The 13,802-nt window shown below is 47.2% G+C and overlaps 3 protein-coding genes across 3 annotated transcripts; 1 reads left to right on the top strand and 2 right to left on the bottom strand.

The window, feature by feature from the left end:
- The first annotated feature begins 2,921 nt into the window (after positions 1-2,921).
- LOC140189063 (histone H1-like) lies at positions 2,922-3,600 on the top strand. Its single transcript, XM_072245766.1, has one exon. The coding sequence runs from the start codon at positions 2,954-2,956 to the stop codon at positions 3,572-3,574; it is 621 nt and encodes a 206-aa protein (XP_072101867.1). The 5' UTR covers positions 2,922-2,953; the 3' UTR covers positions 3,575-3,600.
- Positions 3,601-4,172: 572 nt separating this feature from the next.
- Positions 4,173-5,109, bottom strand: LOC140188959 (histone H3). Its single transcript, XM_072245620.1, has one exon. It carries the CDS (start codon positions 4,887-4,889, stop codon positions 4,479-4,481), a length of 411 nt encoding a protein of 136 aa, XP_072101721.1. The 5' UTR covers positions 4,890-5,109; the 3' UTR covers positions 4,173-4,478.
- An 81-nt stretch (positions 5,110-5,190) lies between these two features.
- On the bottom strand, positions 5,191-5,894 carry LOC140189092 (histone H4). Its single transcript, XM_072245793.1, has one exon. The coding sequence runs from the start codon at positions 5,876-5,878 to the stop codon at positions 5,567-5,569; it is 312 nt and encodes a 103-aa protein (XP_072101894.1). The 5' UTR covers positions 5,879-5,894; the 3' UTR covers positions 5,191-5,566.
- Between the last annotated feature and the right edge of the window lie 7,908 nt (positions 5,895-13,802).

The raw sequence follows: 13,802 nt of genomic DNA, 5'->3' as shown, positions 1-13,802 counted from the left end.
CCCATAATTCGGAACGTGGCAAGATCCAATAAAAAGTTATACTTAACCAGAGCGGTCATTGTATGAGTGGGCCAGAATTGGAGTGGGGAGTTCAGGTTTTGTCTCTTCTGAGAGATGTAGGCCATAGGTAGATATATTTTGATTTAATCCTTATTTCTTTTGTATTACACATTTGGAGCAGAGGGGATGCCAGACAAGATACTTGTCTTGATGGAAGGAGGCAGAGGGTGGTCATGGCAGCTTGTTATTCAGGTTGGAGGCCTCTGACCAGTGACAGTCACAGGGATCGGTGCTGGTACTGTCAATTGTCATCTACATTAACAATTTTCTGACATTGTGGTGACAGTGAGTTTGCAGATGACAGCAATGCTGGTGGTAGTGTGGACTGTGAAGATTGTGTGAGAGTACAATAGGATGGAGATTAACTGGGGAAGACGGCCAAAAAATGGCAGAAGGATATTGATGTGGACAAGTTTGAGGTGTTGCATTATGAGAAGTTCAACCAGGGAAGGATCTGCACAGTAAATTCTTGTCCCTTGGAGAGTATTACAGAAGAGGGTCCATGAAATACAGAAACATCATTCACTGAAAGAGACAACACAGGTAGTCAGGATGGTGAAGGTGGTGTTTGGCCTATTTGTCTTCATTGATCAGGGAACTGAGTAGAGAATTTGGGATGCCGTATGACAGCTGTAAAAGTCAAAGTGAGACCAGACTGTATTTTGCACAGTTCTGGTCATCCAGTTGCAGGAAAGATGTCATGAAGCTGGCAAGTGTGGAGGGAAGTTTGATGAGAATGCTACTGACACTGGTGGACTTTAATTATCAGCAGAAGCTGGACAGACTGGGACTCTCTTTCTCTCTCCTGAGAGTGTAAGGAGCTGTCTGGTGACCGTCCAGAGGTTTACAAAATCAATAGGTGAGCACTCTTTTTGTAGGGTAGGGAAGCCTAAATTTACAGGGTAATGGTTTAAGATGAAGGGGAAACATTTAAAAGCTACCTTATGGGTGGGGGATGTTGCATCTTTGAATAAGGAGACCAACACTTCAGTAATAAGAGGGGTTTTGATGAGGTCTTGTAAGTATAGGTTTTAAATAAAATGATGACTGATGATTTTGATGGGATTATACTGCCGGCCTCCCAATCGGCTCAGATATTGTGCAGCAGACATATTAGTAAATCACACAGAGGGGTAATGGGAACAAGTTTACAGCAGTTGGGCATTTCAACTTTCCCAGATTACCTTGTGTGAAAAGTTTCAGTCTCCAGGAGAAATTTGGCAGACACAGGATTGGTTCATCCCTCAGCAGAAACAGTATTTAAAAGGGAGGATGAGGCAACCATCGCTAACAACAGAAGACAAAGGCAGCATAAAAGAACATGAGAGGGCAAAGAATATCACCAAAATTAATGGGAAGCTAAAGGAATGGGAAACTTAAAACAAAAAAACAGAACAACTATAATAACAATATGCAGAACTCAGATGAATTATGAAAGTAACTGGCCAATAATAGAAACAAGATACAAAAAGATTTATTTTCAGATATATGAAGAGTAAAAGAGGCAAGAATGGACAAGGTTTCACTGACCTTCACTGATCAATGCCAGTGCACAAAAGTTTTATTAATGAGTTGGAGAAACTTCCCTCAACTTAACTTGGAAGGATGTCGCGGATTACAGGGTGCTCATGATCACTTAGGGAAGAGGGTCAAGTGTGGCAAATGCATTTCAATACAGATAAGTGTGAGGCGGTGCATATTGGAAAGTCAAACCAGTGTAGAACTTACACTATGAAAGATCGGTCATTGGGGACTGGAATGGGCCGGAGAGATTTAGGGGTAAAGTGAACACAGTTCATTGAAAGTTGTGTCACTTGCAGACAGGGTGGTGAAGAACGGGGTTTAACATGCTGGTCTTCATTAGTCAGGGGATAGAGTATATCAGTTGTGACATTATGTCACAGTTGTGTAAATGACTGGAGGACACACTTGCCGATTTGTATACAGCTCTTGTCACCATTATAGGAAACGTGGTTAAACTGGGGAAAGTGTGGAAAAGATTTCCAAGGTATATTTCCCGGACCCGAGGTTCTCAGTTACATAGTCAGTTTGGTCAGACAATGTCCTTTGTCCTTTATTCCTTGGAATCAGAATCAGATTTATCACCGTGTTATATGACGAGGAACCTGTCGTTTTGTTCTGACAGCAGTACAGGCCTCTGAAGGTGCAGATGTGAACATTGTGTCAGCATAACGCCAAGAGATTCTGGGAATGGCGAACAACGCGGCCAAAATGCTGGAGGAACCCAGCAAGTCAGGCAGCATCTCCCACCAGAGTCCTGATGAAGGGACTCGGCCCGAAATGTCCACTGTTTATTCTCACCATTGATGCTGCCTGACTTGCTGATTCAGAGAGAGTGTTTTAAAGCGGCGGGCGATTAGACGAGTATCACTGTGTTTGTGGGTCCGAACACATCGCCGGATTTCCCAGCGCCTCCTGTACAAAAAGAAAAGATTTCTCTGTTATGGGATCGCCCCACTCCCCAGCTCAGTCCCGAAGCGGGAATTAATCGCAAAGTTTTAGTTAGTTTCAAAATTTCAGCCGAAAAGCAGAGAACAGGTCAACAAAATGGAGAGAGATCGCGGGCAGTGCAGTAATCAAACGGGTTAAAATAGAAAGTGCTGCCTTTAATCCCGATTAAACTCTCTTTCCGGCGAACTTTGCGGCCTCAGTGACGGACAAGGACCAGTCTGGGTCTCTGGAGTGTCCGATTTTAATTGGAATCGGAGAGTTTTTGAGGAGAGAGAAACACAGAAAAATGAAGTCGCCGGGAGCTGACAGCAGGATGTCTCCGCCCCGTCCGCTCGCTGTCTTTAAATTGCTCTGGGCCGCCGCCTTTCGCTTCAGTTCTCATTCAGTCTGATTGTGAGAAGCATTTTCCAGAGTCGCCGACATGACCGAGACAGCACCCGCCGAAACGGCTCCTCCAGCCGCACCCGCCGCCGCAAAGAAGACTCCCAAGAAGAAGGCGGCCGGCCGGAGCAAACCAGCCGGTCCCAAGCTGGGCGAACAAATCGATAAGATTGTGGCGGATTGTCGCGATCGGAAGGGAATGTCCGCTGTGGCCATCATGAAGGCTCTGACCAGCAGCGGTGTCGATGTGGGGAAACGTCGCGCCCAGATCAGGATGTGCATCAGGAAGAGAGTGGAAAGCGGCTCCTTGGTTCAGACCAAGGGCGCGGGTCTTTCGGGATCCTTTAAATCCGGTCAAGGAAAAAGTGCCGTGAAAGCGGTGAAGAAAGCGAACAAACCATCGGTAAAGAAATCTGCCATCAAGAAATCTCCAAGCAAGAAGTCTGGCGCCAAGAACCCAGCGGCTAAGAAAGCGGCAGCTAAGAAACCAGCGGCTAAAAAAGCGGCAGCTAAGAAACCAGCGGCTAAAAAAACGGCAGCTAAGAAACCAGCGGCTAAAAAAGCGGCAGCTAAGAAACCAGCGGCGTCGAAGCCAAAGAGCCCCAAGAAACTCGCAGCCCCGAAGAAGAAGGCGGCCAAGAAGACAGCAGTCAAAAAGTGAATTAAGGTATACCGTTTGTAAGTGTTTGAACCCAACGGCTCTTCTCAGAGCCACCCACATCTCAGAAAAGAGCTGATCGTGAATATTGTGATTCCCGCGCCGGGTCCGACTGAGTTTTGCGGGGGAACTTATCGCATAAAACCCGATTTTCCCGGTACCTCTGACATTCAGAGCGGCCCTGACGTCCCAGATTTGAAGTGAAACGCTGCGTTTCACTCGGGTTGTGTGTGTGTGAGAGAGAGTGAGACCGGTGGGGTGGTCTGCAGGCCCAGTTCCTTCTCCCGCTCCAGGACAGCGTGACTGAGATTCCGCACCTCGCATCCCAAGGCCCGATTCAGCTGAGTTGATTGGGAACTGCTGAAACCAATGTGAGAGGGGAGGGGGCGTCTTGAGAGAGGGATCTGTCTCTGGGGATGGACTGCAGGGGGAAGATATATGATAACCTTCCCGGCGACTTTGCCGACTGACCTTCAATCAGGTACCAGCTACAAAAGTTTATTTACACAACATTTACAAGAATAAAATCAAAAATATATAATTACCGCTCTCGGAAATCTCCCACTGTACCCATCGCGACCGCATGCTCCCACTCCAAGGACAGCCGGGCATGTCGAAAGAAAACAAAACGGTAACAGCCGCAGCAGCTGTACATGCCAGGTTTGTGGGAGAAGTGAAGGGCCAGATGAGACCCTGACAGGGAGGGAGCGCGTTCATCTCCTGTCTCTTGCTGAATTAACCTGTCGGCACAGAACAGCTGATGATTGCGGTCAGTTAATGCGAAACCGAACAACCCCATCAGGAAGGCAGATCGTCACTACAATAATCAGCAAGCGACAGCCCTTTCCTTTGCTGTGGTAGTGGCTCTTAAAAGAGCCTTTTCTTGTGCTTGTTGTGGAGGCTGGGTTCAGGCGCGCTCCCCGCGGATGCGGCGGGCCAACTGGATGTCCTTGGGCATGATGGTGACTCGCTTGGCGTGGATGGCGCACAGGTTAGTGTCCTCAAACAGCCCGACCAGGTAAGCCTCGCTGGCCTCCTGTAGGGCCATGACGGCCGAGCTCTGGAACCGCAGATCGGTTTTGAAGTCCTGAGCGATCTCCCGCACCAGGCGCTGGAAGGGAAGTTTGCGGATGAGCAGCTCGGTGGATTTCTGGTAGCGCCGGATCTCCCGCAGAGCCACGGTGCCAGGCCGGTAGCGATGAGGCTTCTTCACTCCGCCGGTGGCTGGAGCGCTCTTCCGCGCCGCTTTAGTCGCCAACTGTTTGCGAGGAGCTTTCCCTCCGGTCGATTTACGCGCTGTCTGCTTGGTGCGGGCCATTCTCCTTCAGAACCGACAACACGGGCTGAAATACAGGAACAAGATAGACGAAACGTGCTTCGGGACAGGATTTTATACTTTTGGAAAGGGTCTGCCCATCACCTCTGATTGGCTGAACCAGGTGTCTATTAAGGTTCCTTACTGCGATTGGTTGATTCATTTCCTGTAGGCTGGCGGCAAATAAAAATTTACGACAAATAAAAATTTGCCGAGCGGTCGGACTTCATTCATGCAGCGTGATTGGCGCCGGATTAATTTAAAATCGCCTGGCAATTGAAGACCATCCAGCAACGGTGCTTGATTACATTTTATTTACAATTAATTGTATGACGAATTATACAAATTCAGTTTCGTTTAATAAATTTAATATCTAATTTCCTCAGTTAAGATTTAAATTCACAACTGCAGAATCGTTCTCTAAACGAGTGAACTGATTTCTGTTCGAAACTGATAGAGGATTAAAATCGATCCTAATGCAGGTTTTGCGGTAATCACTGACTGGAAAGGCAAAATTGCAGTATGTTTCAAGCGGAATCGATCAATCTGTTTCAAATGCAACTGAACTGGACGTATCGATAAAAAATAATTAAAAGTCTGTGGATACGGCTCCGTCTGTGAGGCGGTGGGTGGCTCTTAGAAGAGCCTTTGTTTCGTGCTCGGGAGGAAGTGGGAGTTTTTCAGCCGCCGAAGCCATAGAGAGTGCGGCCCTGGCGTTTCAGAGCGTACACCACATCCATGGCAGTGACCGTCTTGCGCTTGGCGTGTTCAGTGTAGGTGACCGCATCCCGGATCACATTCTCCAGGAAAACCTTCAGCACCCCGCGGGTCTCCTCGTAGATCAGACCCGAGATCCGCTTGACGCCGCCACGGCGAGCCAGACGGCGGATGGCCGGTTTGGTGATGCCCTGGATGTTATCACGGAGCACTTTACGGTGCCGCTTGGCTCCGCCTTTGCCCAGTCCTTTGCCTCCTTTCCCTCTGCCAGACATGATGCTGCTTCACTCAAGTCGCTGCTCACTGACAAACTGCTTGCTGCTGTCTCCTTTTATACACAGCGCCCCGACCTGCCCGAGAAACGCGCAGAGAGACAGAGGCGGGGAGGGGAGGAGACAGAGTCAGAGTGACGGACAGAGCCGAGAGCGGCCTCTCATCGTCCAGCTCCGCCTTCACTTTACCACACCCGCCAATTTCCAACGATTCATCCGACACAAAGCGCTCCAGCGAAAAACAAAACTCCCTCACACACCACGTACATACTAGGGGTTTTCTGGGAATTTGCCGATTCTCCTGCTTTAAATTAAAGGAAGTGCTTTTCCATTCTACAAATCCCCGAGGACCTCGGTCTGTCCCTCCCGGCCCCATGACCAGTGTCAGCGCCCTCACACACAGCAGTTGGTGGGCGAGGGTGCAGTCACTTCCAGTGATGAGGGGGTTGATTCATTAGAACAATTGTTCCTCTGGGTCGTCAGGGAAATGAAAGACTGGTCACATACAAGAACAGGATACATAACCAGATATATAGACCGCGCTTCTGGCGCCTTCTAAAGCCCAGGTAAAGGGGTGGCTGAGGAGCTGGTGCGAGGTGGGTGGTTCTTCAGGTACAAGGATCTTTGGGTCTCAAGGGAAACGAGAGACGGGTCCAAGGAGGAGGGGAGCCAATATGTTTCCGGGGAGCCTTCTTCGTGCTACACGGAAGGGTTTAAACGAGCATCGATGTTAAGTCCTACACAGTGGTTTTAGAGAACTAGGTTAAAAAAAAGCAGGACTTCCAGGATTGTAATCGCGGAATTGTGACCAAAACCATGCGCTAGTGTGGTGAGAAATCGATATTTCGCGCAGTTTAATATGTTGCTGAGGAACTGATGCAGGAGGGAGGTTTTCAGATTCATGGATTCATGGGTGGTCCAGGCAGCTGGGAGACCGGGACAAACAAGACCATTTGCATTTGAACCGGACCGGAACCAATATCTTCACCAGGAGGTTTGATGGTGTCACTTGGCAGAGTTTGAACTGGAGTAGCAAGTGGGAGAATGTATGTCTGACAAGACAGTCTGAAAAGAACGAGCGCCAATGTCAGGCTAATAAACATGGTGGGATTGCTGGGCTGAAATGAGTTTATTTCAACATTAGGAGTTTTATGTTGTCGGACGGACAGGGCTGGCAGCTCAACATTCCTGGGTTTGATTGTTTTACATGTGAGTGGGGGTGGGAGGGGGGGGTTTAAAGATGCAGAGGTTACCCCACTGGGAATGTCACTGCAAACTGGAAGGTTCAGTTACAGAGGCAATCTGCAGTTACACTGTTGGGATGTTTGCACTGGCCCCACAATAACCAGTGGGGGGACTTTATGTTCCCTAGAATTGACTGGAATTTGCTCAATACTAAGAAGCGCAAGATTTCTTCAGTGAATCTGAGGAAAGTTTGAAACATTATGTCGAGCCCAACCAGAGTTGAGAACATGTGGGAATTAGTTTTGGGAAATGAACCAGACCAGGAGACAGCCAAGACTCAGTGAAAATTTTGGGATCTTATATTTTTCTTAGTTATGAGTAAGAATAAAATTAGATCTTGTAAGAAGGTACTAAATTGCAGGAGGGCAAGTTAGGACGTAGTAAGACAGAAGCCAAGGGGCATTGATTGGGAGCAGACACATGTGGGAGTTGTTTAAAGACCACCAGGTCAGAGTTAAATATTGAGGTACAGGATTTATGCACATTTGCAAAGGCATGGCCTGCTTAGGGACAATCAGCATGGTTTTGTGTGGGCAGATCATGCTTGACAAAGTTGCTCGAGGTTTGTGAGGTGATGACAGAGACTAAGGTATAGGAGTAGAATTAGACCATTTGGCCCATCGAGTCTGCTCTGACATTTCATTGTGGCTGATCCATTTTTCCTCTCAGCCCCAATCTCCTGCCTTCTCCATGTGTCCCTTCATGCTCTGACCAATCAAGAATCTATCGATCTCTACCTTAAATATACCTTGGCCTCCACAGCTGCTGCCTGTGACAACGAATTCCACAGATTCACCACTCTCTCTAAAGAAATTCCTCCTCATCTCCATTCTAAAAGGATGCTCCTCTATTCTGCGGCTGTGTCCTCTGGTCTTACACTCCCATCCTCTCCACATCAACTTTATCACAGTGATAGGTTTCAATTAGTCATCCCTCATTGTTCTCAATTCCAGTGAATAAAAGGCCCAGAGCCATGAAATGTTCTTCATATGACAAGCTGTTTGATCCTGGAATCATTTCAGAGAATCTCGTTCGAAACCCATCCAGTTTCAGCTCAGCCTTCCATACAGGGCCCAAAACTGCTCCCAATACTCCAAGTGAGACTTTGCCAGTACTTCATAAAGTCTCAACATTACAGTCTTGTTTTTATATTCCAGTCCTCTTGAAATGAATGCTAACATCACAGTTGCCTTTCTCAGCAGAGACCCAACCTGCAAATTAGCCTTTAGAGAATCCTGCACAATGACTCCCAAATCCCTTTGTACCTCAATTTTTTGTATCTTCTCTCCATTTAGAAAATAATCAACCCTACTATTTCTTCAACCAAAGTGCATGACCATACACTTCCCAATTCTGTATTCCATCTGCCACTTCTTTGCCCATTCTCTTCATCTGTCTGTCCTTCCCTATTTCCTCAAAAATACCTGCACCTCCACCTGTCTCTTCATATCATCTGCAAATTTTGCAATAAATTCATGAATTCCATCATCCAAATCATTGACATATAATGTGAAAAGAATGAGACCCAACATCTTGGTGCTTGATGAGGGCAAGGCTGTGGACATGATCCACATAAACCTCAGTACGGCATTTGAAAAAGAGCAGTGGGATTCAATATAAATTGCAATTTCAATTCAGAAATGGCTTTCTCATAGAAGGCTAAGTAGGGCTGGAAGTCTGTGAGCAGTGGTGATCCACAAGGATTGATGCTGGGAATTATGTTGTTTCTGATATATATCGATGTTTGGATGAAAATGTTGATGGGCGGTTTACAAGTCTACAGGTGACAGCAAGATAGGTGGAATTGTGGACAGTGTAGATATTGATCAATGCACACAGTGGGATACAGATCACAAACAGATATGCAGAGTAGCTGCAGAAGGAATTTAATCTGGGAGGGAATGTGGCGTTGCAGTTTGGGAGGTCAAATGAAAGAAGCAAGTATAATGTTAATGTCTGACCCCTTCACAGCATTGGTGTAAAGAGTGATCTTGGGATCCAGGCACATAGTTCACTGAATGTGGCTACACAACGGGATAAGGTGTGCAGAATGCTGGTTTCCACTGGTCAGGTTGTTAAGCATAAGAGTAAGGGTGTCATGTAATATAACGTACAGGGAATGGACCCTGTGCAGGTAGGTGTATTCACCTCCTTCAAGTCAGTATTTAGTCGATGGACCGTTGGCAGCAATTACAACCATGAGTCTATGTGGATAGGTCACTATCAGCTTTGCACATCTGGACACTGCAATTTTTCCCATTCTTCCTTACAAAACTGCTCAAGGTCTGTCAGAATGCACAGAGTTTATGAGTGAACAGCCCTTTTCAAGTCCAGCCACAGACTGAGGTCTGGACTCTGACTTGGCCACACCAGGACATGAACTGTGCTGTCTTAAGGCATTCCTGTGCAGCTTTGGTTTTAAGCTCGCAGTCATTGTCTTGCTGGAAAACAAATCTTTTCTGAAGTCTCAGTCCTCTTGCAGATTGCATTAAGTACAGCTCATCCTTAGGGAACGTGTGGTTTGTGGAGGGATGATGATCTGAGGAGCTGGGTGACAGGCAGAAAAGGCAAAGCGATGAAATCCAATAGGAGAGAACTTTGGACCATGGGATGACACGAAGGAGGTGGAGAACCAGACAGAGTTGATGGGCAGGTCATGAGGGTGTGTGAAGAGAGGTGAAGGGGTTAAATGGTATCAGAATGGGTGAAAAGAAGTGGGGGTGAGGGAAACAGAGTGCAGTGATATCCGGAATTGGTAGAAATCAATGTTCATTCTATCAAGATTGGAGGCTGCACAGTCAGAATATGAGGTGTTGTTTGGCTAACCTGTATTTGGCTTCGTCGTAGCAGTAGAGGAGGCCACATGCAAGCATGTTGGTGATGGCTCTCCGCTGGTCAGGGTCGACCATGGATATTGCGCCCTAGCTGTGGAAGTCGATATGCAAGTCGGGGAAGTACGAAACGTAAAGCAAGTCAGGGACGTACGAAACGTAAAGCAAGTCGGGGACGTACGAAACGTAAAGCAAGTCGGCGACGTACGAAACGTAAAGCAAGTCGGGGACGTACGATACGTAAAGCAAGTCGGGGACGTACGATACGTAAAGCAAGTCGGGGACGTACGAAACGTAAAGCAAGTCGGGGACGTACGATACGTAAAGCAAGTCGGGGACGTACGAAACGTAAAGCAAGTCGGGGACGTACGAAACGTAAAGCAAGTCGGGGACGTACGATACGTAAAGCAAGTCGGGGACGTACGAAACGTAAAGCAAGTCGGGGACGTACGATACGTAAAGCAAGTCGGGGACGTACGATACGTAAAGCAAGTCGGGGACGTACGATACGTGAAGCAAGTCGGGGACGTACGAAACGTAAAGCAAGTCGGGGACGTACGATACGTAAAGCAAGTCGGGGACGTACGAGACGTAAAGCAAGTCGGGGACGTACGATACGTAAAGCAAGTCGGGGACGTACGAAACGTAAAGCAAGTCGGGGACGTACGATACGTAAAGCAAGTCGGGGACGTACGATACGTAAAGCAAGTCGGGGACGTACGAAACGTAAAGCAAGTCGGGGACGTACGATACGTAAAGCAAGTCGGGGACGTACGAAACGTAAAGCAAGTCGGGGACGTACGATACGTAAAGCAAGTCGGGGACGTACGAAACGTAAAGCAAGTCGGGGACGTACGAAACGTAAAGCAAGTCGGGGACGTACGAAACGTAAAGCAAGTCGGGGAAGTACGATACGTAAAGCAAGTCGGGGACGTACGAAACGTAAAGCAAGTCGGGGACGTACGAAACGTAAAGCAAGTCGGGGACGTACGATACGTAAAGCAAGTCGGGGACGTACGAAACGTAAAGCAAGTCGGGGACGTACGATACGTAAAGCAAGTCGGGGACGTACGATACGTAAAGCAAGTCGGGGACGTACGAAACGTAAAGCAAGTCGGGGACGTACGATACGTAAAGCAAGTCGGGGACGTACGAAACGTAAAGCAAGTCGGGGACGTACGAAACGTAAAGCAAGTCGGCGACGTACGAAACGTAAAGCAAGTCGGGGACGTACGATACGTAAAGCAAGTCGGGGACGTACGAAACGTAAAGCAAGTCGGGGACGTACGAAACGTAAAGCAAGTCGGGGACGTACGATACGTAAAGCAAGTCGGCGACGTACGAAACGTAAAGCAAGTCGGGGACGTACGATACGTAAAGCAAGTCGGGGACGTACGAAACGTAAAGCAAGTCGGGGACGTACGAAACGTAAAGCAAGTCGGGGACGTACGATACGTAAAGCAAGTCGGGGACGTACGATACGTAAAGCAAGTCGGTGACGTACGAAACGTAAAGCAAGTCGGGGACGTACGATACGTAAAGCAAGTCGGGGACGTACGATACGTAAAGCAAGTCGGGGACGTACGATACGTGAAGCAAGCAGTCGCCCATGCAGGAGCTGATGATTCCAGAGCAACAGCGGAGACCGATGGAGTCAAGCACCAGCGGTGTCGCAGGATTGCCAGTCTGCACTGAACATCAGACCATCAGACCAACAAGGAGTTAGTGTTCACAGTGGGGACACAGAAAACATCCCACAGATATCTGATGGTGACATTTCAATATTGTGCCATAATGTGTAACAACCGCCGTCTCCAGGGAGAAACTAATGGGACTAAAAGCAGACATTACCAGGTCCCAACGACCTGCACTAAAGTCTGGAGAGAAAGGAGAGACATTGAAGTCTGTCAAAACTCACTGTTACAGAAAGGTCCCAGTTAGTTGAAAACCATTGTTGAAGAAGGGTGGAAGGTAACTGTAGTCCTGTTAACTTCACTTCAGGTACTGCAGTTGATAATCTATCAAGAAATAGCAAATCATTTCGAAAAGTTCAATGTCATTGAACTAAGTCAACAGGGTTTACAGTCAGATTCACACAGCACAGAAACAAGACCTTCAGTTCAAATTGTCCACGATGACCAACGTTTCCATCTGAGCTCGTGGTCTGTAACCCCCTCACCACCACCAACTGGAAAAGTTGCCCTTCAGGTTCCTATTAAAGCTCATCTTAAACCAATGCCCTCCAGTTCTTGATTCCCCAACACTGGCAAAATGATTGTTATCTCTGACCCAACTCAGGCCCCTTATAATTTTATACACCTCTGCAATATCATTACTCATTCTCCAACATTCCAGGGAAAATTGACCAAAATGCTTTCCACAAATCAGTCCTTCAAGATCCAGCAACATCCTCGTAAATCTCCTCTGCTCTCTTCCCAGCTTAATGGTGTCTGTCAGACAGCAGGGTCACTGAAACTAAACACTATTTGCGAAATGCGGCCAAACCAACGTGTTGGACAACTGCAACATTTCATCCCAGCTTCTATATTCGGTGCCCTGACTGAAGGCCAGTGTTCCAAAAGCCTCTTCACCACCCTGTCCATCTGGAACCTGGTCTTGGACCCTGTAAACTGGGTTGTTGAATGTTTAGGCATGTTTGACAAACATACCAGAGATTTGAGACTTTACAGGAGAAGTTGGAGAAGTGGTGTTTTTGGATTTTCGGGAGCCATTTGCCAAGGTGCCACATGTAAGGCTGGTGCACAAGACCAGAGCTCAGTACTGGGAAGGAAGTGTGTTAATACTGACTGAAGACTGGTCATCATACTGAGACAGAATAACAGGTCTGTTTCAGACTGGGATGATATTACTAGTGGAGTTTCTCAGTGACCAGTTCTGGATCGACAATGATTTGTTATTGATATTAATGACCCAGAGGAAGGAGGTCAATGACAGGGAATGTGGTGAAGGACATGTTGTGATTGGACATTTCATCTCTCCAACAGGATAAGAAGAAGCTGGTGAGTAGAATACTTGGTAAATGGAGTTTAATGTGGTGAAGTATGATGGCATGTAGAATGGTAGGAGGAATCAAAAGTCAGACTGTGATTTATGTGGAGATAAATTGTAAACGAGAGAAATAGAGAGGGGTCAAGGTGCTGAACTACACAACAAAATAGAGACGGGTGCAGTGAGTGGTTCATAAAACTATATATGACCAAGGTTCAGAGGTGAATGGTCCATTGACATTTACTGCTGGGGTGTTGGTGCGGAGAAACAGAGAAGTGTTGTTACTGTGACAGACAAGTGCACAATGATGGATTTTGGGAAGTTAAAGCAAGTCAGGACGTACCCAGTGAATGGAGGGTCCTGAGGAGTGTTGATGAAAGAGAAACCTGGGGCACAGGTACGTAATTCCCTGAAAGTGCCAACACAGGTAGAAAAGGTGGTGAAGAAGGAACACGACATGCTTGTCTTCATCGGCAAAGGCTATGAGAGGAGTTGGGTCATCACATTACAGTTGTACATATCAATAATGACACCACACCAGGAGTACCCTGTGCAGTTCTGGTCACATGAGAGGAAGGATGTGATTAAACTGGAAAGGTGCACAAACGATTCACAGGAATGTTATCTGGACTGGGGGCTTGAGTTACAAGGAAAGATCAGACCGACTGGGACTGTCTTCCCTGGAGTGAAGGAGACTGAGGGGAGACCTGACCGAAGATTATAAAACTATGAGATGTGTAGACAAGGTAAACAGGCAGATTCATTTTGCCAGGGTAGAAATATCAAATATGAGAAGGTGCAGCTTTAAAATGCTAGGGTGAGAATTTAAAGGTGGACGTTAG

This window comes from Mobula birostris, chromosome 28 (genome assembly GCF_030028105.1).
Source record: "Mobula birostris isolate sMobBir1 chromosome 28, sMobBir1.hap1, whole genome shotgun sequence".
Lineage (NCBI taxonomy): Eukaryota > Metazoa > Chordata > Chondrichthyes > Myliobatiformes > Myliobatidae > Mobula > Mobula birostris.
This window is presented reverse-complemented; position numbering and strand designations above follow the sequence as displayed.